The following is a 23,508-nucleotide window of genomic DNA, read 5'->3' as shown; positions in this document are numbered from 1 at the left end:
AGGCCTGTGAAAATACTTCGCAAGCTGTTTGAACTGTCACACGATTGAGATGACAGGTCCCTCAACAATAAGGTATTTAGCTTGAAAACATCCAGAAATACTCCCATCTGGTATAGCTAGCTAGCCAACCAACGTATTAAATCTGATCATAATGAATGTGAAATGAAGTGACAGTTCTTCGGTTTACTCGGTTACGATTTAGTCAGGTCAACCAGTTCTCAACATACAATTATCATGTAGGCCTTGCAAGGTACCTAACTGACAAAATAGTGCAATGCAGGTCAAGTTCAACTGTAACCATGGTGTGTCTTTATAGTGAATAATTCGGCATGATATGGATAGACCACGGTAGTCATCATGACTGTTGACAGAACCTGCATTGTTACAGTATACTTGATTATACTTGATCACTTACCTGAAGGGCGATTTAACTGACCGTTTCATTTTGTGTTGGTTATGGTGTGTTGAATGGCATTAAAGCGATTTATGAGTACAGTGTCCATATATATCACTTTTTATTAGCAAGAGCTCTTGTATAATCCTTTCTGGTTTACCAGAAATGTTTCTCATTTAAATGTCTTGCCCTTTTCAGATTGTTTTAGAAGACCATACAACTAGCAGGAGAAAAAAGGATGGAGCTAATAAACCAAAGCAGTTTCTGGTATGTACCATCCTGGTTACTACAAGCAGGTATTAATGTCTCAAAGTAACCTGTATTTGTTGAAGAAAAGCATTAGGATTGAGTTATTATTGCAAACATGTATTTCTTATAAATTTAAGATATTTACCCATGGTGAAGGGCCATATATATGTCTCCTCAGACAGCTTTTGAAAGTCTCCTTATTTCTGAAGACCAGTAGAGTTGTTAGATAGGGTATTTGCAATAATTTAAGTGTTTATTTGCTAATTCATTTATGTACATGTAGTGTTTGCCTTTAAAGTGCAAGTAAAATGTTTTAATTCTGCAAGATGTGGTTGCTTGTTGGTGGCGATGGCCTTTCTCTCATGTTACTTAGGTAGAGCTTGGCTATTATCTAGGGCATTTTGTTTTTTCTTTATTTGTGGATTAAGTGACTGAAACTTATGAATTGTTACTTCATTAGAAGGAACGTTTATTTTCTAATTTGTTTAGTTGCAGAAAGTGGAAATATCTGGTTGTGTTGGGTATGCGCTACAATTTAATTGTCCCTCATAACGATATATCAGTTGAATATAAATTACTCTTAAGGTTAAATGCACAATATAATGCACATGGAATGGCAGTAAAATACAAAACAATTGAATCAGGCATGGTCATACTTTTGCACACCATTTGTTGAAACATGGTGCAGGCACGCGCGCTCACTAAACTCAAGGCAAATATAAAAAATTAAAAAAAGAAAACTGAACATATGAATCGTCTCTTCAGATGTAATATACTGGTACGTAGAATTGCTGAATGAAAACAGAAATACACCAACTCGAACAATGTCACGTTAGGCCCAATTGGGGGAATGATTCAGCGGGTTATTATGCGTTTCAGCTAGCTCGCTAACAAACTAGCTTGCCAGCGCGTGTGCGGTAAGTGCGAGCATCTTGATGCCTCTCTAGCTAGCAGAAATAGGCAGTCTAGAGATGGAACACAATGCTGGGCGTCATATCTCAATTCAACTCATTGATGTAGCGTAAGTTGACTGTGGTCCGTATCCGAGTTTTGTTTGCGGTATGTGTTGGTGCGTTTGTGTGTTGTTGAGAATGCAGGTATTGGCGAGCACGGAGCTTGCGGCCCATTAGCTTGCCGTCTACTGCAGCCGGCCGCTAAATTGGTTGAAAACAGCAGCAGCGTGCTCTAGTCTAGCAGTCTGAGGAATGCATAATGGATGGCTAATGTTAGCTAGCAGTGGTGGCTCTTAAATAGCTAGCTAGCTTGTACAGAATTACTTGATTATTTGACGGAGTTAAGTTATATCAATAGCTTCCATAGAAATTGCATTATCTAATGAAACATTTTAAGGGTTTGCACCTTGTTGGTTGAGGTTAGCTGACATTAGTCTTCATAATGTGTTGACATCTTCCGACGCAACATGCAACTACAAGCGAGCTAACCACCTAGCTTGCTACCTGCAACTAGTCCCAGCAATTATTAAGTCACTACCTAAGTAAATACTGCTACGTAATTGCTAGTTATAATAACCGTTCTTATATAGCCTCTTCAGTTTGGTCTGTAAGTCAGTCATGATGGGCAGCCCTGTTTTGCTTTGCTGGCTTCATAGCTAGCCAACATACGTCAATATTTTACTGCTACCGTTAGCAAGCTTACTGCTGCTAACAAGTTACTCATCAATTAGCACTAACTAGATGGCTTACGTCTGCTGTTGTTGAGTCCTGATTTTTGTAGTTGTTAACATAGTTGGCTATTTATTCATTGTTGCTTTGACTTGAAATGTATAATTTTGTTTTAGCTAGGTAAGCAGTGTCATGCGTGGCTTGCTTGTTTAGCTATCTAGCTAGTGATACACCAGCTTCATTGTGTTGAATTCTGTTTTGAATCTGTCCCTGCACTGGACCGCACGAAAGAGCTAGCTACCAATCTCTAACATCCGCCATGCCAGTTATTGCTTGAATCATATTTTCAGATGGCTAAATGTTTTCTATTGTGGTCATACATTTTTCTGCTCTAATTTAGACCCGCCCCCTTAAATATCCTCACTTGATTGGTGTTGTTCCCCCACAAGAACAACGCATTTTTCTGTCCGCAGTTGTGGTGTTAGTCATTCCAAATAACCAGTCGAGGTACCTGACTTAAATGTAAAATGTCTATCAACCTAACACAACACATGCCTAAAACAGTATCAGATCATGTTGGGACATGCTGAGAGAAAGTGAAATAAGCTTTAGCTACATGGATTGTTGGTTAGAAATTATTGGTGATTCAAATGTGAATGGATTGATTGATGGTCAGATTGATCCTCAACCTTGTGAATGTTCACAAGCTTTCGTTTGGTACAATGGCATAATACATTGTTGTTGTTGTTCTGAGTCACCAGTTGCCTTTGACCCTATACCAGTAGCCTACACACACTGGCATACCTGTCTGGAGTGTGCAGACTCTGCACAACTGGGCAGATTGTTTTCACTCAGCTCTGTCTGTTAGGAATTGTATTGGACAAAGCAAACAATTCATAAGAGACATTTTTCTAGCATTTTAAAGTCAAAATGCGGATAGGCATGCATGGACAAATGGTTCCCTGGTTACTGTGGTTCCTCTTAATCCCATTAATTGATCATCTAATCAACACATTTTCTTGTTGCAGGTATTGCAAATGAAACATGCTGTTAAGTGGGTATTGTGAAATTACTTACTGTAAGTATTCTTTGAAGTTTTTTCTGCTTGTTACAAAATAATAATAATCTGTATAAACCCCCTGTTTAAACGCCATGTATGAGAGTAACACTGGGCACAGAGATGCCCTGAGATCAATGTTGACTTGCTTACCTCACACCACTTTATCGAATGTATCGCTCAGTATGCAAACGGACTGCCTGTGAGCCACCCTCATGTCTCAACAGGAGCAACACATAGAGAGTAGCGACCATGAAGGTCGACAGAAGCAAGTTGAAGAAAACCCCCACAGAAGCTGTGAGTATGCAGAGCGTGAGCCGTGCCTCGGACACCGCTACCCGCGTGCTCGTGCTATTCATTCATCCCTCTCTGTCTTCATCTCTGTCTGCCTCTGTCTCCCTGTCCTCTCCCACAGCCTGCGGACTGCAGGACGCTGATAGAGAAGCTTAAGGGATGCAGCGACGAGCAACTGCTGCTGGAGCTGCAGCACATCAAGACCTGGAATATTGGCAAGGTGAGGACAGATGCCTGTCTCCCCATTGTAACCCCCCCCCCCCACTGGTTCCAGTTAGAAAATGCTCTTGAATGTCAGGTTTGAGGATGACGGAGGTGGCGACATTTTGGGTTGTCCAGTGCCCACAGCAGGATTTTCCCAGCACATGAGATCAAGCTGACCTCGGGGTCACCAAGGAAACCTCATCTTAGTACCCTCTCATGACAAGTGAAACGACGCCTATAAGTGTCTATAGACATTAACTTCTGACCTTTCCGTGGCCCACCAGTGTGAGCTGTACCACTGGGTGGACCTGCTGGACCGATTCGATGGCATCCTGTGCGACGCGGGCCAGACGGTGGAGAACATGTCGTGGCTGCTGGTGTGTGACCGGCCGGACAACGGGCAGCTCAAGGCCCTGCTGCTGGCCGTGCTCAACTTCACGGCCCTGCTCATCGAGTACAGCTTCTCCAGGCACCTCTACAGCTCCATAGAGGTAGGAGGCCTGGAGGCATGGGTTGTGTGTGTGTGTGTGATTGGTCACCGATCAGAAAAGAAGGCTTCCGAGACGTTTTGTTCGTCTTGTTCTTATTTGGCTCCTCCTTCACGTTCTCCGTCGTTCTCCTCTTGTGTTCCCAGCACCTGACCACCCTGCTGGCGTCCTGCGACATGCAGGTGGTGCTGTCGGTGCTGAACCTCCTCTACGTGTTCAGCAAGCGCTCCAACTACATCACCAGACTGGGATCGGACAAGAGGACCCCCCTACTGGCCCGTCTACAGCACCTGGCCGAGGTATATATGCTGGTTAACCCCTCGCCTCCCCTCAGCTCTCTTCTACACGTTGGCCATACAGACACTGGTATTGTATGAAGAGGTGGCTGTTTCATACACATGTTTCTCCTGCAGAGCTGGGGAGGGAAGGAGAATGGCTTTGGCCTGGCCGAGTGCTGCAGGGACCTGCCCATGACGGTGAGCACCTGTCGTCTAACCCCCAATGACCCATCCAATTGCTTGATACGTTGTAAACAATATCCCTTTTTTTCCCTGTCTAAATGCCACTAATGCCTATTTCTCCCCCCCCATCCCTGTCGGTGTCTCCTTGGCGACCTGAGCAGAAGTACCCTCCCAGTGCCACCACGCTACACTTTGAGTTCTATGCTGAACCCGGGCCCGAGGTCAAAGTGGAGAGGAAGGTGATGAGAAACACCACACCTCGTCTGGTACAAGGCCAGTGTGTCAGCTGTCCGCTGGCAGAGGTGGCTCTTACTGACCCTTGTGTGAAATTCTCTCTTCCCACACAGCAGACCAGTAGTAACACACTACACTACATCCACATTGAACAGCTGGACAAGGTAAGGGGCCGCTGTCGCTCACCAGATATGGAACATGGAAGCCCAGTCAAACTACTTTTGCTTGCTCTCAGTCTGAGGAAACCTAATGACCTTAACCCCATGTCGTCTCCTCCTCCTCTCTCCCTCAGATCTCTGAGAGCCCGTCTGAGATCATGGAGTCCCTGACGGTGATGTACAACATCCCGAAGGACAAGCAGACCCTGCTGTTCACACACATCCGTCTGGCCCACGGCTTCTCCAACCACAAGAAGAGACTGCAGGCCGTACAGGCGCGCCTACATGCCATCTCCATACTTGGTTAGTACCAGTACCATCGCCATACTGGGTTAGTACCAGTACAATCTCCATACTTGGTTAGTACCAGTACCATCGCCATACTGGGTTAGTACCAGTACCATCGCCATACTGGGTTAGTACCAGTACCATCTCCATACTGGGTTAGTACCAGTACCATATCTCCAAACCACCATAAAGAGAGATATTTTGCTGTGTCGCCAAGACACGTGGTTGGTTGATGGTCAGTAGCTTCAAAACATTCCACCACTAACCACTGCCTTCTCCCAACGCCACTGTAGTCATCATTGTGCTCGCTCTCTCTCTCCCCCCAGTTTACTCCAACGCACTCCAGGAGTCCGCCAACAGTATTCTGTACAACGGCTTGATAGAGGAGCTGGTGGATGTGCTGCAGATCACAGACAAACAGCTTGTGGTAAGGAACGTCTGTGTGCCTGTCTCTCCCTTGGTCCCGGGCACTGCCCTGTGCCACCCCGCTCTGGTGGGCCAGTGCCACATTCCAGGCGTAGGTGTGAAGTAGGACCCACTGTTCTCCGCAGTCATGCCAAGTCATGAATGATTGGAAGTGTTGTCATGATCTGCAAGGACACACCCTTTATGCTGAACATGCATTCAGCATTCAACAGACATTCCTACCCCCCCCCCCCCCCCCCTCATCACGGCTTCAACGTGCCATTGCGGTTGAGCGTCAGTGCGTCTTCTCTAAAAGCCTGCTTTCCCCTCCTCCTCCAACCAGGACATCAAGGCAGCGTCTCTGCGCACGCTCACCTCCATCGTGCACCTGGAGAGGACGCCCAAGCTGTCCAACATCATCGACTGCACCGGCACCGCCTCCTACCACGGCTTCCTGCCCGTGCTGGTGCGCAACTGCATACAGGCCATGATAGGTGAGCCGGCGCCACACGCTCAGGACCGGGCTCTGTCTGCGGTTGACGGTTCCTGCGAATGAGATGGGAGTATTTTCATCTCGGATGGTTGGATGGATTGAAGGATTCCTAGATGAAAAGTGACGTTGTTGCCACCCTGCCTGCCTTCTCCCCAGACCCCCTGATGGAGCCCTACCCGCACCAGTTTGCCACGGCCCTGTTCTCCTTCCTCTACCACCTGGCCAGCTACGACGCCGGGGGCGAGGCCCTGGTCTCCTGCGGCATGATGGAGGCCCTGCTGAAGGTGAGCCGCCACGCTGGCTACCCCCGCTCCGTTTAGCCCCTCTAACTCCCACAGGTCTGACGACCCTCTGACCTGGTCGGGAAGTCTGCAGCATCGCGTTAGAACGGCCGTCACTTCTGTCGCCTGCTGGAGTCTCAGATGTTTTCCGATAGACACATACTATGCGACAAATGCTTTAGTATGGCTTCAAAATGTACTAATGAGAAGGCTAACAAGTAACTAAGAGTTTCTCTTAGCATTGCTAAGAGTATTATGCTACCGTTTCTGAAAAATAACTTGCGCTGTGGGGATCGTTGGAAATATTTAGAACTCACTCAGCTAAAGGTTAATACATTTGAGGGTTTGTCTGCCCACTGCAGCTGTTCAGATTCCTCTGTCTGACCTCTGAGTCTCTGTGAGAACTCAGAAGTAATGGTTCACTACTCAATACATATTCCAGTGTGCTTGTGTAAAGACTTGATCGATACATGTTGATACCTTGAATGGAAAGGGAAATGAATGTGTTCAAATGGAGCCCTCGTCTATCCAACACATGCCTGCTTGCAGTGTTCGAGTCCTAATGTCTGCTAGCACACAATCTGATGTTGTCCATTCTGTGTGTGTGTGTGCGCAGGTGATTAAGTTCCTGGGGGACGAGCAGGACCAGATCACCTTTGTGACGCGGGCAGTCCGGGTGGTGGACCTCATCACCAACCTGGACATGGCTGCCTTTCAGTCCCACAGCGGCCTTACCATCTTCATCAGCAGACTGGAGGTACACACACACACACGCACACAGTCAGCCTCCAGGTCTGACGCAGCCCTCTAAGCCCTCTGCTCAAAGTCAACAAAACACATGCCTGTATTAACACCTCCCTCCAACACTCCTCTGTCCGTGCAGCATGAGGTGGACCTTTCCAGGAAAGAGTGCCCTTTCGTCATCAAGCCAAAGATCCAGAGGCCCGGGGCGTCGGCCGAGTCTGAGGACATGGACACAGACATGGACGTGTCTGAGGTTGCCATGGAGAGCAGCCCGGGGCCCTCCTCCGGCCCCGCCTCCGCCAAGCCCGACTCAGACAGCCGGGCGCAGAGCAGCGCGCCGCGACCAGGTAAACACACACACACGTGTACCTGCTCTCTGTCAACTGTCACCGCCACACAATACTCCACACGCTTCAGTCCCACAATATCAACATGCACACTCCCTGTGTGTTCATGCACACTTCCTGTGTGTTCTCCCCAGGTGTGCAGTGCATCCCCCAGAGAGCCGCTCTGTTGAAGTCCATGCTCAACTTCTTAAAGAAAGCTATCCAAGACCCCGCCTTCTCTGACGGCATCCGCCACGGTAAGCCCCTCCCCCACACCCCTCCCCCCTCTAATACACACCCTGACCCAGGAGTCAAGTCCCCCACATAGCTACGGGCAGCTAACCTCAGCAGTAGGCCACAAGCAGCATCGAGGCCACAGATATGTACCACTATGCAAATCAAATCCTGTTTTTTCTCCCTTCCACCTCTTGTCTCCCCATCCTCCTGTCTTCCCCTCTCTCTGCAGTAATGGACGGGTCCTTGCCTACCTCACTCAAGCACATCATCAGTAATGCCGAGTATTACGGGCCCTCTCTCTTCCTGCTGGGTGAGTCTACTGGGCCTAGGAGGGGCCTGCACCCACATGAAGTGACTGGATAAATAACACGACCCCCCCCCCCCCTTTACTGAAGCTCGGCTGTCTATGGACACTTGGGTCTTTGGAAACCATGGTGATTCTGTAACATTGTCCTGTTCCTCTCTCCTGTCTCCTGTATCTCTCTCCACCCCCCCACCCCACAGCTACGGAGGTGGTGACTGTGTTTGTGTTCCAGGAGCCGTCTCTCCTCTCCTCCCTGCAGGATAACGGCCTCACTGATGTCATGCTGCATGCCCTCCTCATCAAAGACGTGAGTGTGCCAGCACTCCCTCCCTCCTCCTGCTCCTCTATCTGTTTCTCTCTCTCTCCCTCTCTTTCTCCCTCTCTCTCTCCCTCTCTCTCTCTCCCTCTTTCTCTCCCTCTCTCTCTCTCTCTCTCTCTCTCTCTCTCTCTCTCTCTCTCTCTCTCGCTCTCGCTCTCGCTCTCGCTCTCGCTCTCGCTCTCGCTCTCATCCACTCACTCTACCCTTCTCACTGCTCATTTTCCCTCACTGCTCCCCCTCTCCTCTCCTCCACGTTTTTAGAAATGTTTAAATGTCACATTCTCACTCTCTTTCCTGCGGGCGTACACACAGCAGCACAGTCTCTCCCCTCCCACGACACACGCACCTTTCTCCCACTCTCCACGCTCCACCCGGATCCCCCACCTCCACTCTGGCACACAACACTGGACGAAGCCTTTGGCCAATAGGTTTTCCCTCTTGTCGTCGTCCTCTTCCTGCTCCCCCCTCCCGCCTCTCCTCCTCGGCCCTCATTGCCTTTGCGTTTTGGTTCCCTGCCTCCCTCGAGTTGACCCCTCCCTCGCCACTCTGTCTCTCACCCTCTCTCTCTTCCTCCCCTTCTTTTCTCTCTCTTTCTCTCTCTCTCTCTTTTCTGCCTTTTTCTCTCTCTCACAGTCTCTCTCTCTGCAGGTGCCCGCCACGCGCGAGGTGCTGGGCTCCCTCCCCAACGTGTTCAGCGCCCTGTGCCTGAACGCGCGTGGCCTGCACTCCTTCGTCCAGTGTCAGCCCTTCGAGCGCCTGTTCAAGGTGCTGCTCTCGCCGGACTACCTGCCCGCCATGCGCCGCCGCCGCAGCTCCGACCCGCTAGGTGAGTGTGTGTGTGTGCGTGTAGCTATGTAGTGTCGTTGAAAGTGAAAACATTTGTTGACGTGTGTGTGTGCACACTTGTGTCCCCAGGCGACACGGCGTCGAACCTGGGCAGCGCTGTGGACGAGCTGATGAGACACCAGCCTACTCTGAAGACCGACGCCACCACCGCCATCATCAAGGTGAACTAGCCTGCCACAGACACGCATGCCCCTTCATGGGTTACCAGCTCAAGGCATATTCATAGCATAAATGTGCATTTCATACCTACACACAGTACTGAAGTATTAAGCACCCAATGAATATTATCTTGAATGTAAAAATGTATTTTGTATTATATTGATCAATATTGAACATATTTATTTAGTCTTTAATTAATTTTAAGTAATTTGTGCGTTCAGACTAGTGCACAGTCCTGTATGTGTGTGTATAGGGTATTAACTGTCATATGAACGAACCCCCCCCCCCACTCCCCCAGTTACTGGAGGAGATCTGTAACCTGGGACGCGCCCCGGAGTACATCTGCCAGAAGCCGTCCATCCAGAAGGCTGACGGCACGGTGGCCGTGCCCCCGGCCCGCTCCAGCCACGCGGCCGAGGAGGCGTCCAGTGAGGACGAGGAGGAGGAGGAGGCTCTGCACACCTTCAGCCAGCAGCAGGGGGAGCCAGAGAGCACCAGACAGTCAGTGCCCGTTGAACTGTATGACATTGAACAGATGTGGAAGTACACTGTTTTTCTTTCTTTTTTTTCTCTTTTTTTCTTCCTTACTTAATTTCCCCCTCTCCCCCCCCCCCCTCTCCCATCCTTCCTTTTGGCATGAACTTTCAGTTATCTTAATCCCTTTCCGTTCCCAGCGGGAGTGTTTGTGGTCGGAGGGTTGTAACCACGGCGTTCCTCTCTGTTCTTCTCCCCCTCAGGGTGGTTGGCACAGAGGAGAGGATACCCATCCCTCTCATGGACTACATTCTGAACGTGGTGCGTGTTTACCTTCTGGCACGGAATCAGGCCTACACAATCAGGCCTACAATCATGTACACAAACACAAGTGTTTGTGTACATCCCTGCCTAAATAATGAGCTAACCACCTACAGAGTTGACCTGGAAAACCAATATAGTGGTTTGTTTGTTCTTCCTCCGCCGGGGTTCAGCATCAAAACACTAATCGTCTGTCGTTGTTGTGTTTTTCTCCAGATGAAGTTTGTGGAGTCCATCCTGAGCAACAACACCACGGACGACCACTGCCAGGAGTTTGTGAGCCAGAAGGGCCTGCTGCCCCTGGTGTCCATCCTGGGCCTGCCCAACCTGCCCATCGACTTCCCCACCTCGGCCGCCTGCCAGGCCGTGGCCGGGGTCTGCAAGTCCATACTGGTGAGGGCCCACGCTGGAGCACACGCTGGGAGGACGGGGGTACATTCAGGGCCTGTTCCCGGTTGACAGATGGGGGGTGGGGGGGGGTTATGTACAGGGTAGGGATGTCAAGCTAACATCCTTAACAGGTACAGATGGGCTATACCTGGACTCACCTACTGGATTGATGTGTGTCGGTTGTCTTATGTTGTAACAGGACGATCAGTGCCTGGGAATAGTTACCTCTGACAAGAATTTCTCACTTAATGAAAGCGTTGTCGCTTGTTGATGTGGGGGGGGGGAACCAACCCATGTGTGACTGCTGTAATGACCCATCTCTCCCCTCTGCTCGTCCAGACCCTCTCCCACGAGCCCAAGGTGCTCCAGGAGGGCCTGTGTCAGCTGGACAGCATCCTGTCCGCCCTGGAGCCGCTCCACCGGCCCATCGAGGTGCCCGGGGGCTCCGTGCTGCTCCGCGAGCTGGCCACGGCCGGCCACGTCACCGACGCCACCCTGTCGGCCCGCGCCACGCCGCTGCTGCACGCGCTCACCGCCGCGCACGCCTACATCCTCATGTTCGTCCACACCTGCCGCGTGGGACAGGTAAGAGCAGGGCTACGTGTGGCATGATAACTTGATATATAAATACACACAAGGGCATCAAAGAGTCTGGTTTAGTGTCGGGTGGGTTGGTGGGGCTGGGCTGTTTGTTGTGATGGAAGTGTAAGGCTGACAGACATCCTGTCCTGCCGACAGAGCGAGATCCGAGCCATCTCTGTGAACCAGTGGGGCTCCCAGCTGGGCCTGAGTGTCCTGAACAAGCTGAGCCAGCTCTACTGCTCCTTGGTGTGGGAGAGCACTGTGCTGCTGTCTCTCTGCACCCCCAACAGGTCAGCACACCAACCTGCTCTTATCTCAGTGTTATCTTTAGCCCTTTTTCCCCCTCAGTTGCTGTTTTACTTTCATTGCCAGTCTGTCTCTCTGAGTCGTCTTCTCTGACCCCCCCCCCCCCCTCCTCCTCCTCTGCCTCACCCAGCCTGCCCCCTGGCTGTGAGTTCGGCCAGGCTGACATGCAGAAGCTGGTGCCCAAGGAGGAGAAGCCGTCTGGCAGCAGCAGCTCCTCAGCAGCCGCCTCCACCTCCAGGAGAAGCGGTAATACACACACACACACACACACACATACTCCTCGCACCAACTACACACAGAGCTTCTCCTCACACAAATGTCACCTTTTATACACCCATTGGCTTGTGATTGAATGAGTGAATGAATCCCAAGTCCAGCTGTCCCTCTGCCCCCCGGCCAGCTCTAACCCCCGTCTCTCTCCGCTCCTCCAGCTGACGCAGAGGCCGTGTCTGTGGACCCGTCCGCCCAGGGCCTGCTGGAGGGCATGGGGCTCGACGGGGACACGCTGGCCCCCATGGAGACCGACGAGCCCGCCGCCGCCGACCCCAAGGCCAAGTCGAAGCTCACCCCTGCCATGGCCACACGCATCAAGCAGATCAAGCCCCTGCTGTCTGGTGAGGGAGCCCCCCGGGCGATACTGGCCGTCTTAGTCAGTGGATACATTTCAGTCGCTTTAGATTCACTTGTTTTAGTCTGGTTCTATTTTAAGTTCTCTCTCCCTGGACAGTTTTTGGATCATTTCGAGGATATTGAAGATCGTTCTAAACGTCCTCCTCCCTCTCTTTGTCCCTTTTTTTCCTCTCCTCCTCTCACCCTCTCCCTCCTTCCCTCCATCCAGCCTCCTCCCGTCTGGGCAGGGCCCTGGCTGAGCTGTTTGGTCTTCTGGTCAAGCTGTGCGTGGGCTCCCCGGTGCGCCAGCGCCGCTCGCACCACGCCACCAGCACCGGCACGGCTCCCACGCCGGCCGCCCGCGCCACCGCCTCCTCCCTCACCAAGCTGCTCACCAAGGGCCTCAGCTGGCAGCCGCCGCCCTACACCCCCACGCCTCGCTTCAGGTACGGACGCTCCCGCAACTGGCCCGCACGGTTCAGCTGTGCGGTCAGAGTGGGTGCACCGGCCGTTTGCTGTCGGAAGGTCTAGGTGGAAATAAGGCTTCTTTTAAAATGTTGTGCTTGAATACCAATGCCATATGGGTACCGCAGAGCTAGGCAATTACAGGGAGCAAATGAAAAAAGGCACTTTCTCTGGTGGTTTGAAGGATGTTATGAAGGTGTAAAGTGAGAAGTGTCCCCTCCTCCAGACTGACCTTCTTCATCTGCTCTGTGGGCTTCACGTCGCCCATGCTGTTCGATGAGAGGAAGTACCCCTACCACCTCATGCTGCAGAAGTTCTTCTGCTCCGGCGGCCATGACGCCCTGTTCGAGTGAGTCGGCAAAAACCACAAACATGCCTTGTCATCCAAGATCAAGACACGTTGATCATTCCTTTTGTCGAAGTCATTATCAGCAATTTGACACATGCGCAAATGGAGTTTGAATGCAAATGAGTGTCGTGATAATGTCAGGTGTGTTCATCCGGCTGTACTGACTTCCATCTCTCCTCGCAGGACGTTTAACTGGGCCCTGTCCATGGGGGGCAAGGTGCCCGTGTCAGAGGGGCTGGAGCACGCCGACCTGCCCGACGGCACGGGCGAGTTCCTGGACGCCTGGCTGATGCTGGTGGAGAAGATGGTGAACCCCAGCACCGTGCTGGACTCTCCCCACTCCCTGCCCGCCAAGGTGCCTGGCATCACGCCCACCACGCCCCAGTTCAGCGCCCTGCGCTTCCTCATCGTCACTCAGAAGGTCGGTAGCAGCGCTGGGAGACAGCCAGGTCACATTGAATTGTGTGTGAATTATGAGAGCGCGTGTGTGTGAGATGCTAATGGTTGTGCCGAGTGTGTGTGTGCTGGTGTGTGTTCCATTTCTTTAATATATCCCCTCCCCCCCTTTCTCTCTAGGCGGCGTTCAACTGCATCCGCAGCCTGTGGAACCGCAAGCCCCTGAAGGTGTACGGAGGCCGCATGGCTGAGTCCATGCTGGCCATCCTCTGCCACATCCTCCGGGGGGAGCCCGTCATCCAGGAGCGCCTGGCCAAGGAGAGGGAGGGCACGGCGCGGCCGGAGGAGGAAGGGCCCCCCGCAGGGCCCGTGGTGGCTGTCGGGGCCCCTGGAGCGCCCGTGGTGGTGGGGGAGGGGCCCCCAGGACCAGGGCCTGCAGCCGGAGGACCGCCTCCACCAGCAGCACCTACACCAGCAGCAGCAGGAGGGGGTGGAGGAGGAGGAGGAGGAGGAGGAGGAGGGGGGGGTGGAGGAGGAAGTGGGGGAGGTGGTGGTGGTGGGGGAGGAGGAGGAGGAGGAGCGGACGACTCCACTAACTCTACCCCCAGGAGAGATCCTCAGGTCAACCAGCCCCAGCTAACTCAGGTGAGGGGGGCGGTGGAGGTTAGAAAAGGTGGTGGGGAGGATTCTTATTTTTTGGGGAACACATTGCAATATAATTTTGTGTCATCCATCGGTTCAGTCTGTTTAATGATTGGCAAAAGATCTGGAATTGACACTGATCAAGCTGTTATAACATATTTGACATCGCTATGTTGACAACTGTCAGCCATTTCCAATAGCATTGTTGGCCACCTATATGCTAGCATTGTAAGCAGCCTACAGTACGCTAGCATTGTTAGCCAGCAACAGTACGCTAGCATTGTTAGCCAGCTACAGTACGCTAGCATGTTAAGCCAGCTACAGTACGCTAGCATTGTTAGCCAGCTACAGTACGCTAGCATTGTTAGCCAGCTACAGTACGCTAGCATTGTTAGCCAGCTACAGTACGCTAGCATTGTTAGCTACCGTCTACCGTGGTGGCTAACACAGCTCATATGAGATGGAATTGACCTGTTGTCTGAAGACCTCTTCTTCCAGTCACACCCCTACTTCTCCCCTCTGGTCTGACGCTGGCCACTTTGTTCCCATGACAGGGAGGAAGCAGAGAGAGAGAGAGGCAGTCACAGGTCAACCTGCAGCAGCTCCAGCAGGTACTAGAGCCTACTGCAGGGAGAGGGGGAGGGTTAGGGTTAGCCTACTGCAGGGAGAGACCACAGCAGGATGGCGATGAGGAGAGGAGGGTAGAAGGTGGCGGATTTGGAAGGAGTGGAGGGCAGGGGACGAGGGTGATGAGGCGTGAGGAGAACAGGGAGAGGGAGAACGTGACAGAACAGCGTGAGAGCTGGAGGGCGGTTGGGTGAAGGAGAGAATCCACAAGTCAGATTTTACAGGGCAAAAGTTGAAAAGGTCAGAATGCTCGTGTAGAGAAAAACAGGGGTTTCAAAATAAAGGTGGCACCGGTTATGTGATGAGTTGGTGCAGAGAGTTGAGGGAAGGCATGCTGTTTCAGTTCCAGCATGCTGCTTCCTCCTGTCAGTACATCTTCCCCTCTTGAGTGTTCACTATCCACATTTAGATTATTTTTTCTGCCGACGGTTTCTTTCACAAACCTTTTATTTTCCGTTTCATCGTCCATTGGATTCTGAACAGTTTTTGCACCGTGAACAGCATCCCTCTCAGTGCTCCATCACCCATTATCTTTCTGTCGTTGCCTCTCTGTGTCGGTCTCTGTGTGTCTGTCCCTCTCTGTGCCTCCCGCTGCTCTAACAGTGCGTGTGTGTTGTGCCTCCAGCTGATGGACATGGGTTTCACCCGGGAGCACGCCATGGAGGCCCTGCTCAACACCAGCACCATGGAGCAGGCCACCGAGTACCTGCTCACACACCCTCCTCCACTGCTGAGCGGAGCTGTCAGAGTAAGACACGCACACTCACACACTCCTCTCATCCCACGTTCTCACGTTGACGTATTTTCACGGACTGCGCTTTGAGCTTCAGTGCTCTCCCGAGCGTATCTGACTCGACTTTTGGGTCAGATCCCTGAGCTTGGGTTGTGTTTGTGCCCCCTGCAGGACCTCAGCATGTCTGAGGAGGACCAGATGATGAGGGCCATCGCCATGTCCCTGGGACAGGAGGTCAGCATGGAGCAGCGCTCCGACTCCCCAGAGGTACACACACACGCTTAACAACACTCAGCCACACATGTACACCCCCCTCATACTGGGACACTGTCAAACCGATGAACAAACAAACCCACCGCTCAGCCACCCACGCCCCTCTCCCCCCCCCCCCAGGAGGCGGCGCGGCGCCGCGAGGAGGAGGACCGGCGTGCGCGGGAGCGCGCGGAGGAGGAGGAGGCCCGCTGCCTGGAGCGCTTCCTGGAGGCGGAGCCGCTGGACAGCGGCGAGCTGCACGCCTTCACAGACTCCATGCTGCCCGGCTGCTTCCACCTGCTGGACGAGCTGCCCGACACGGTGTACCGCCTCTGTGACCTGCTCATGACCGCCATCAAGAGGAATGGCCCCGAGTACCGAGACCTCATCCTGCGCCAGGTGGTCAACCAGGTCAGTGGTCATGGTGACCGTCCCGAGAGGGGTCCACGTGGGGGGAGGCCCCCTCCGTGGCTCAGGTTGGGAGGGGTTTAGGGGTTGGAATCACACTGGGTCTCTTAACTCTGCTTGGAACTATGGATCACCTGTCTTCCATCTCGGCAAGCTATCAAATCAAAGGATATCCAATCATCCCTGGGCTCCGTGTTGACGTGTGTGTGTGTGTGTGTCCGTGCTGCAGGTGTGGGAGGCGGCCGACGTGCTGATCAAGGCAGCCGTGCCCCTGACCACCAGCGACACCAAGACCGTGGCAGAGTGGACCAGACAGATGGCCACCCTGCCCCAGGCCTCCAACCTGGCAACCCGCATCCTGCTGCTCACGCTGCTGTTTGAGGTACGGGGGCCGAGGGCGGCCGGCCTTCTCTCTCTCCTGTTCTTCATAGGCGCGTCAGCACCTCAAATAATGATGGGAGGAGACATGAAGCATCTGGACTGTGTTATTGCTCAGAGCATCTCTACACGCATGTTCTGAGCTTTGATTGCGTCTGTATGTAAATGTGTGTGTGTGTGTTCCAGGAGCTGAAGCTGTCTTGCGCCCGCGTGGTGGAGAACAGCGGCATCCTGGCGGTGCTGACCAAGCTGCTGGAGGTGGTGCAGCCCTGCCTGCAGGCTGCTCAGGAGCAGAAGGACGTCCACACCCCCAAGTGAGACCCCAACACACACACACCACCAACACAGGACTGACGGACGGCCCCCTGCTGGCTTAGCTTCTCCCGTGTCTCCCTACAGACATGCAGAGAGCGTATGCCTGCTGGTGTTTTAGCGCTGATCAGATCCTTGTTCTCCTCAGGTGGATCACCCCAGTGCTGCTCATCATCGACTTCTACGAGAAGATGGCCGTCTCATCCAAGCGCAGAGCCCAGATGAACAAAGTGAGAATCACACCTGGACACACACACACACACACCGAGGTCCCTAGCGTAGAGCAACGACAAGATCGGAAGCCCTTCTTCCTACTTCACCACACACACACACTACACGATCTTCTGTATTCCTCCTCCAGTACCTGCAGCCCAACGGGAACAACTGGCGTTGGTTTGACGACCGGTCGGGCCGCTGGTGCAGCTACAGCGCCTCCAACAACAGCACCATCGACTCGGCCTGGCGTGCCGGGGAGAGCAGCGTGCGCTTCACGGCCGGCCGCCGCAGATACACCGTGCAGTTCAACACCATGGTGCAGGTGAAGCCCGTCAACATGCCGCTGGAGACTTCTCTGGTTTTGGTTGTTTTTTCTCTCTTGATTGTCCCTCTCTGATGTTTGAACTCTCTGGTCCTTTTGTTCAAAGATTTTGGCTTAAAATCCCCCCCCCCCCCCCCTCCGACACACATACCCACCCACCTCCTGGCCTGTACTCCTGCCAGCAGTGATGTTTAACCCCTGTCACTACATCTGTTCTCTCCCCCCCAGGTGAATGAGGAGACTGGTAACAGGAGGCCTGTGATGCTGACTGTCCAGAGAGTGCCCCGCGTGCCCAAACCCTCCAAGGCAGGCAGCGTGGCTGACACCGAGAGAGAGGAGAGTAAGACCCTGGAGGAGACCCAGACAGACCCAGGTAACCACAGCCTCCACACCCCCAGAGAAGTCAACTCAAAGCCAGTCAACAGGTTTAGAAGTCCTGGTCGAACGTCTTACCACCCCCCATACCTTCCTTCTTCCCAGACTCCGCCTCCACCGCGGTGGAGATGAGCGCCCCCAAGGACGAGGGCCCCCAGCAGAAGGAGCCCCCCTCCTCCACGGGGCCCTCGGCGCCCCCGGCCCCCCCCTGCACCGTCCCGGACCCCCCCTCCTCCACCTCGGCGTCGGAGCGTTCCCCGGGCGGGGCCATCGTGGTGCAGGGCCTGACGGACGAGATGACCACGGTGCTGATCCGCGCCTGCGTCAGCATGATCAGCGTGCCGGTGGACCCCGACACGCTGCACGCCACGCTGCGCCTCTGCCTGCGCCTCACGCGCACCCACCACTACGCCATGATGTTCGCCGAGCTGAAGAGCACGCGCATGATCCTGGGGCTCACGCAGGGCTCCGGCTTCAACGGCTTCACACCGCTCGTCACGCTGCTGTTCCGGCACATCATCGAGGACCCGGCCACGCTGCGCCACACCATGGAGAAGGTGCGTCAGGCCTCGGGACCTCCCCACGCACGGCTGATGTTTGGTTTCGTTTTAATTGTTAAATGTTACCCTTTTATAATATTTTTTTTTACTATGAATTACACGGCTCAAGATATATATTTTTTGTATTGTATTAATGGGCAAGATCACATAAACAACTACCCCACACACAATCATTATTATAAAAAATGTTATACAACTCGGATACACAGCACACTCGTGTAATGAAAACCGAGTTAACGTAGTAGCGTCTGTGCCCCCCCCAGGTGGTGAGGTCTGCCGTGACCAGCGGGGCGGGCAGCACCACGTCAGGCGTGGTGTCTGGCAGCCTGGGCTCCCGGGAGATCAACTACATCCTGAGGGTCCTGGGCCCCGCCGCATGCCGCAACCCCGAGTGCTTCGCCGACACGGCCAACAGCTGCGTCCGCATCGCGCTGCCAGCACCCCGCGGGGCAGGCACCGGTGAGACCCCCTGAACCCCCAAACACCCTGTCACACCCTGTCATGGCAATGCACTCTGAACACTGTCATAAGAACTTCGTGAGACAGTCGCTGAGTTGTGTTGATTGTCAGTAACCACACTGTGTTAGTTAGAACTTATACATTTAGTCATTTAGCAGACGCTCTTATCCAGAGCGATATAGGTCTTGGTTATCTGCTGCATTCTGTGTTTGGGGTTCTGTATGTAGCTTTGGATCAAAGTTTCTAGTCAATGTCTTTTTGTTTTTGTTGGTATATTTACAAACCCTCTCCTTGTGGATCCAGCGTCAGACGACGAGTTTGAGAACCTGCGCATCAAGGGCCCCAACGCGGTGCAGCTGGTCAAGACCACGCCCCTCAAGCTGTCCCCGCTGCCCGCCATCCCAGACACCATCAAGGAGGTCATCTACGACATGCTCAACGCCCTGGCGGCCTACCACGCCCCCGAAGAGGGTAGGGCACTGTCCTCACTGGGGAGGCTGGAGGTTCAGTACGACCCCTAAGATGTTGGGTGCTAACTCTGTGTGTGTGTGTGTGTGTAGCTGAGCGTCCCGAGGAGCGTGCAGCGACGGCTCCAGCTGGTCCGGACCTGTGTCAGATCCTGCAGGATGTGGGCGACGACGTGTACCAGCAGTACAGACTCACACGGCAGGGCAGCGACTTTGACTCGCAGTCTGCCTTCCACATCAACGTAAGTGTGTGTGTGTGTGACGTGGACCATCGCTCTTTCCTAATAGACCTATATGGAGGTGTGTGTGTGTGTTGCTGACGGTGTGTTTCCCCCTCGCCAGGCTCAGGTGTTTGCTGCAGACGGAGGTGTGGCTGAGTCCTCCCAGTCTGGAACGCCCCAAGGAGAAGGTGAGCCCCTCTCTCCCCCCCCCCCCCCGCAGTCCTGCTCCCCCAACTGAGGCTCCAGTGAGACGCTGGAACCTGGTTACAAAGGCTAGATTTGAAAAGAGGTTGATGTGGGACGGTTGGTGTCCCTGGCCCTACCTCTGTTTGAACACTGCTTGTGTGACAGTCAGTCAAGCCTCTCTCTTGGTCCCACAGCCTCCACGCCAGAGGAGATGCGAGAGGAGAAGAAGGAGGTGGAGGGGGAGAAGGGGGCCGGCTCGGAGGAGGGCAAGGGGGCCAAGGCCAAGGCCAGCAAGCCCCTGATGCCCACCTCCACCATCCTGCGCCTGCTGGCCGAGCTGGTGCGCTCCTACGTGGGCATCGCCACGCTCATCGCCTCCTACTGCTACACCGCCGGCCAATCAGAGCTCATCAAGGAGGTGAGCTCCAGAGACGAGCGCTTGGCTGTGTTGTAGTCGTGCTATTTTCTATGTCACCTTTAATTGGTATTATCGCATTTATTTATTTCAGAAAATAACCGGGCTTTGTTCAGTATTGGGTCAGACATCTGCCGCCTTTTAAGCAGTGTGTGTGGTGTTCTGGTTGTAATATTTTCTCCAATAGCACCTTATTTGTCCCTAGTTGCACAGACTTACAAAGCACACGATTCAATTCTGGGTCAGTTTCAGACCTGAGAAAGCGTGCTATTTATAAGACTGTAAACAGGCTTGTGTCTGACTCATTCCTGCTGTCCTCTGTGGAGCCACGCCAATTTGTAACACTTATTGTGACCCACAAAAGTATATCATTTCCCTCTGGCCTTAAAATCTCACAGCGCCACTTTCAACAATGCTTTTTTGACCTAAACCTCATCTGCCCGCCTCTCCTCTGCCCCCCCCCCCCCAACAGGACTGCAGTGTTCTGGCCTTTGTCCTGGACCACCTGTTGCCTCACACCCAGAACTCTGAGGACAAGGACACCCCCGCCCTGGCACGCCTCTTCCTGGCCAGCCTGGCGGCCGCCGGCACAGGCACCGACGCCCAGGTGGCCCTGGTCAACGAGGTGAAGGCAGCGCTGAGCCGGGCGCTGGCCATGGCGGAGGGCACGGAGAAGCACGCCAGGTTGGTAGCGAAGGCAGCGTTACTCACTGCTCAGGAAACTTCTGGAATACTGCGGGGGAGTATTTTCCTTGGGGAGAACTGTGGCGATGAAACTAATTTAAACTGAAGTTTTGCACCAAGTTAGTCGGTCACGGAAATGCTATTTTTGCGGTCATAGAAACGTCCATGAACATGAAAAAAGGAGTTGTGCTCACTGGCGGCGGGAACCCCAGAAAGGCGTATAGTAGGGTTGCAACTAACGATTATTTTAATAATCGATTAATCTGTTGATTATTTTTTCGATTAATCGATGAATCGGATTTTTAAAAAAAGCATTAATTTAAAACCCTTTATTCAAAAACAGAACTGACAGTGCAAATTCACAGTGCAAACATTTTTCAGAATGTGCACAAACAGGCACACAATTTTGAAAAAGTTATTAATATTAGCGTGGATTTAATGCTATTTTCAGAGATGAGCAATTTATTTGAGTTTTGTTTAAAACTTTATTGAAAATTGAAAGGTTGTGGAAGTAGGCCAGACTTAATTAGAATAATCTGGTGTATATTTAAGATTTTGACACCATTTTGAAAAAAGTTAAGATTTGCGAGGATTAAGCTATTTTCAAACATTAGTGATTTTATATCATTTTATTTGAAACTTCATTGAAAAAGTAAAGGCTGTGGAAGTATACCAGACATTGTGAAGATACTCTGGTATCTGTTTGAGGTTTTATATTCATAAAAATATTATAAGTCTACATTTTTCTAAATGGTATGGGTAGTTTTCACCCCGTCCCTAACGTGACGCTGCAAAGTAGCGTCTTCTGAATGTGACACGAATGTCGAATATGAAACTAACTTCACCTCGGTCAATTAACACACTTTTCGATGTATTTAATGTGAAATGCTCCCACACCTTGGATGACTTAGGTCGAACTGATTTCTTTGCCTCCGCCATGTCTCTCCGATGGTCTTTCCTCTACCTCCGCTCTGCTCCGCTCTTTCTCTACCTCCGCTCTGCTCCGCTCTCTTTTCTCTACCTCCGCTCTGCTCCGCTCTCTTTCCTCTACCTCTGCTCTGCTCCGCGCTCAACTGAACTTTTTTTTTTGTTAATACTCAAACATCTCCGCGACTTATTGAGTGGCGTAGTAGTCGCGCGACACAACAAATCGATAATGAAATTCGTTTCCAACGCTTTCAATAATCGATTTTAATCGATTCGTTGTTGCAGCCCTAGCGTATAGCATCCTGAAATTGTTCCTCCTCCTCCAGGCTCCAGGCAGTGATGTGCATCATCAGCACCATCATGGAGTCGTGCCCGTCCACCTCCAGCTTCTACAGCACAGCTGCCGCCAAGACGCAGCACAACGGCATGAACAACATCATCCGCCTCTTCCTCAAGAAGGGCCTGGTCAACGACCTGGCCCGCGTGCCCCACAGCCTCGACCTGTCCAGGTGGGAGAGCCCTCAGCACACACAGCTTAACACACCTCGACACACACCTGAAACACCTGAGCCAGCAGCCTGACTGGAAACACAAACGCGTCCATTCCCTGACGGCCTCATGCTTCATTGACACACCCCAGGACGGTTTGAGACGTCTAACTTCATGTGTGTCTCTCCATGTGGTTGTGTTTCTCAGTCCCAACATGGCCAACACGGTGAACGCCGCCCTCAAGCCCCTGGAGACCCTGTCTCGCATCGTCAACCAGCCCAGCAGCCTGTTCGGGGGCAAGGGAGGCTCCAGCAAGAGCAAGACGGAGCACGACACTGTGGGCGCCACCAGGGACAGCAACAGCAACACACAGGACCCAGGTAACAGGAGACACACACACACACACACTCTAACTGGTATAAGCCTGGGATTGACCATTACTTTGTGTTGTATTGACATCACTGATAAACCAACAGGGAATCTGGACTTAAATATAGATGTGTCAGTGTTGGGTGGAGCTGGTGTCAGTGCTGGTGTGTTGCTGTGTGTTCAGGAGACTCTGGGGAGGCTGAGCCTGTGGAGGGCAGCCTCAGGGTCCAGGGCCCAGACAACGACCTGATGGACGGAGAGACGGAGGGAGACTCCGTGGTCATCGCCGGCCAGCCTGAGGTCCTCAGCACACAAGCTATGCAGGTGAGCGAGCGCACACACACACACACACTGCTGATGGATTACGACCCATCTGCCTTGGTTGTCCTGGTTTGATGGCTAACACTCCCCCTCCCTGTGTGAAGGTGGAGAACGAGCTGGTGGATCTGATCGATGAGCTGCTGGAGAGAGACGCCGGAGCCGTCAACAGCACCATCATCGGTGAGCAACCCCACCCCCCTGCTTCCTGGACAAAATTGAAGGATCTTGACTAGTGGTCTCAGACCTTTTGGATCCACCTTTTATAGATTTAAAAAAAGGAAAGTTACCGAAGGCGCCGCCTCTGATTTTGTGGTTTTGTGCTCTTGTCAATCAGTAGGGCGTAGTGGCGAGGATGAATCCCAAGAGGACGTGCTGATGGACGAGGCCCCCTCCAACATCAGCCAGGCGTCCACGCTGCAGGCCAACAGAGAAGGTAACAGGGCTCCCCCAGCCCCCCCTGTCCAGCCCCCCCTGTCCAGCCCCCCCGTCCAGCCGTGTTGACCTCCTGTCCCCCCCTCTCCCCTCCAGACTCCATGAACATCCTGGAGCCCGAGGATGAGGAGCACACGCAGGAGGAAGACTCGAGCGGCAGCAACGACGACGAGGACAGCCAGGACGAGGAGGAGGAAGAGGAGGAGGAGGAGGAGGAAGACCAGGTAGGGGCAGAGAGTCAGAGCCATGACCACTGTG

General features: G+C 52.8%; 1 protein-coding gene across 15 annotated transcripts in view; it reads left to right on the top strand.

The window, feature by feature from the left end:
• huwe1 (HECT, UBA and WWE domain containing E3 ubiquitin protein ligase 1) overlaps window positions 1-23,508 on the top strand; it is a 38,025-nt gene that overhangs the window by 491 nt on the left and 14,026 nt on the right. For 5 of the 15 annotated variants that reach the window (XM_062458584.1, XM_062458586.1, XM_062458581.1 and 2 more), the window contains exons 2-55: window positions 593-661; window positions 3,294-3,343; window positions 3,550-3,619; window positions 3,738-3,836; window positions 4,105-4,311; window positions 4,455-4,607; window positions 4,722-4,784; window positions 4,931-5,008; window positions 5,117-5,167; window positions 5,296-5,464; window positions 5,776-5,876; window positions 6,198-6,348; window positions 6,504-6,631; window positions 7,245-7,385; window positions 7,512-7,719; window positions 7,854-7,955; window positions 8,165-8,245; window positions 8,440-8,546; window positions 9,192-9,384; window positions 9,474-9,565; window positions 9,862-10,082; window positions 10,301-10,358; window positions 10,575-10,751; window positions 11,088-11,333; window positions 11,487-11,620; window positions 11,767-11,882; window positions 12,068-12,250; window positions 12,475-12,691; window positions 12,937-13,059; window positions 13,243-13,480; window positions 13,636-13,993; window positions 14,030-14,100; window positions 14,652-14,708; window positions 15,350-15,472; window positions 15,629-15,724; window positions 15,851-16,120; window positions 16,347-16,499; window positions 16,682-16,809; window positions 16,956-17,037; window positions 17,169-17,345; window positions 17,574-17,718; window positions 17,826-18,277; window positions 18,544-18,739; window positions 19,043-19,210; window positions 19,300-19,448; window positions 19,549-19,615; window positions 19,808-20,031; window positions 20,501-20,712; window positions 21,966-22,148; window positions 22,336-22,508; window positions 22,682-22,821; window positions 22,923-22,998; window positions 23,153-23,251; window positions 23,347-23,474. In XM_062458584.1, the coding sequence (XP_062314568.1) occupies window positions 3,575-3,619; window positions 3,738-3,836; window positions 4,105-4,311; window positions 4,455-4,607; window positions 4,722-4,784; window positions 4,931-5,008; window positions 5,117-5,167; window positions 5,296-5,464; window positions 5,776-5,876; window positions 6,198-6,348; window positions 6,504-6,631; window positions 7,245-7,385; window positions 7,512-7,719; window positions 7,854-7,955; window positions 8,165-8,245; window positions 8,440-8,546; window positions 9,192-9,384; window positions 9,474-9,565; window positions 9,862-10,082; window positions 10,301-10,358; window positions 10,575-10,751; window positions 11,088-11,333; window positions 11,487-11,620; window positions 11,767-11,882; window positions 12,068-12,250; window positions 12,475-12,691; window positions 12,937-13,059; window positions 13,243-13,480; window positions 13,636-13,993; window positions 14,030-14,100; window positions 14,652-14,708; window positions 15,350-15,472; window positions 15,629-15,724; window positions 15,851-16,120; window positions 16,347-16,499; window positions 16,682-16,809; window positions 16,956-17,037; window positions 17,169-17,345; window positions 17,574-17,718; window positions 17,826-18,277; window positions 18,544-18,739; window positions 19,043-19,210; window positions 19,300-19,448; window positions 19,549-19,615; window positions 19,808-20,031; window positions 20,501-20,712; window positions 21,966-22,148; window positions 22,336-22,508; window positions 22,682-22,821; window positions 22,923-22,998; window positions 23,153-23,251; window positions 23,347-23,474 (7,809 nt within the window). In that variant the 5' untranslated portion in view covers window positions 593-661; window positions 3,294-3,343; window positions 3,550-3,574. Of the gene's footprint in view, window positions 1-592; window positions 662-1,643; window positions 1,665-3,293; window positions 3,344-3,549; window positions 3,620-3,737; window positions 3,837-4,104; window positions 4,312-4,454; window positions 4,608-4,721; window positions 4,785-4,930; window positions 5,009-5,116; window positions 5,168-5,295; window positions 5,465-5,775; window positions 5,877-6,197; window positions 6,349-6,503; window positions 6,632-7,244; window positions 7,386-7,511; window positions 7,720-7,853; window positions 7,956-8,164; window positions 8,246-8,439; window positions 8,547-9,191; window positions 9,385-9,473; window positions 9,566-9,861; window positions 10,083-10,300; window positions 10,359-10,574; window positions 10,752-11,087; window positions 11,334-11,486; window positions 11,621-11,766; window positions 11,883-12,067; window positions 12,251-12,474; window positions 12,692-12,936; window positions 13,060-13,242; window positions 13,481-13,635; window positions 13,994-14,023; window positions 14,101-14,651; window positions 14,709-15,349; window positions 15,473-15,628; window positions 15,725-15,850; window positions 16,121-16,346; window positions 16,500-16,681; window positions 16,810-16,955; window positions 17,038-17,168; window positions 17,346-17,573; window positions 17,719-17,825; window positions 18,278-18,543; window positions 18,740-19,042; window positions 19,211-19,299; window positions 19,449-19,548; window positions 19,616-19,807; window positions 20,032-20,500; window positions 20,713-21,965; window positions 22,149-22,335; window positions 22,509-22,681; window positions 22,822-22,922; window positions 22,999-23,152; window positions 23,252-23,346; window positions 23,475-23,508 lie in introns of those variants that run through there. The other 10 variants (XM_062458590.1, XM_062458577.1, XM_062458585.1 and 7 more) reach the window with 10 other exon arrangements.

The sequence above is a fragment of the Osmerus eperlanus genome, chromosome 4, assembly GCF_963692335.1.
Source record: "Osmerus eperlanus chromosome 4, fOsmEpe2.1, whole genome shotgun sequence".
Classification (NCBI taxonomy): domain Eukaryota; kingdom Metazoa; phylum Chordata; class Actinopteri; order Osmeriformes; family Osmeridae; genus Osmerus; species Osmerus eperlanus.
The sequence above is the reverse complement of the archived record's forward strand: the minus strand, read 5'-3'. Positions and strand labels throughout refer to the sequence as shown.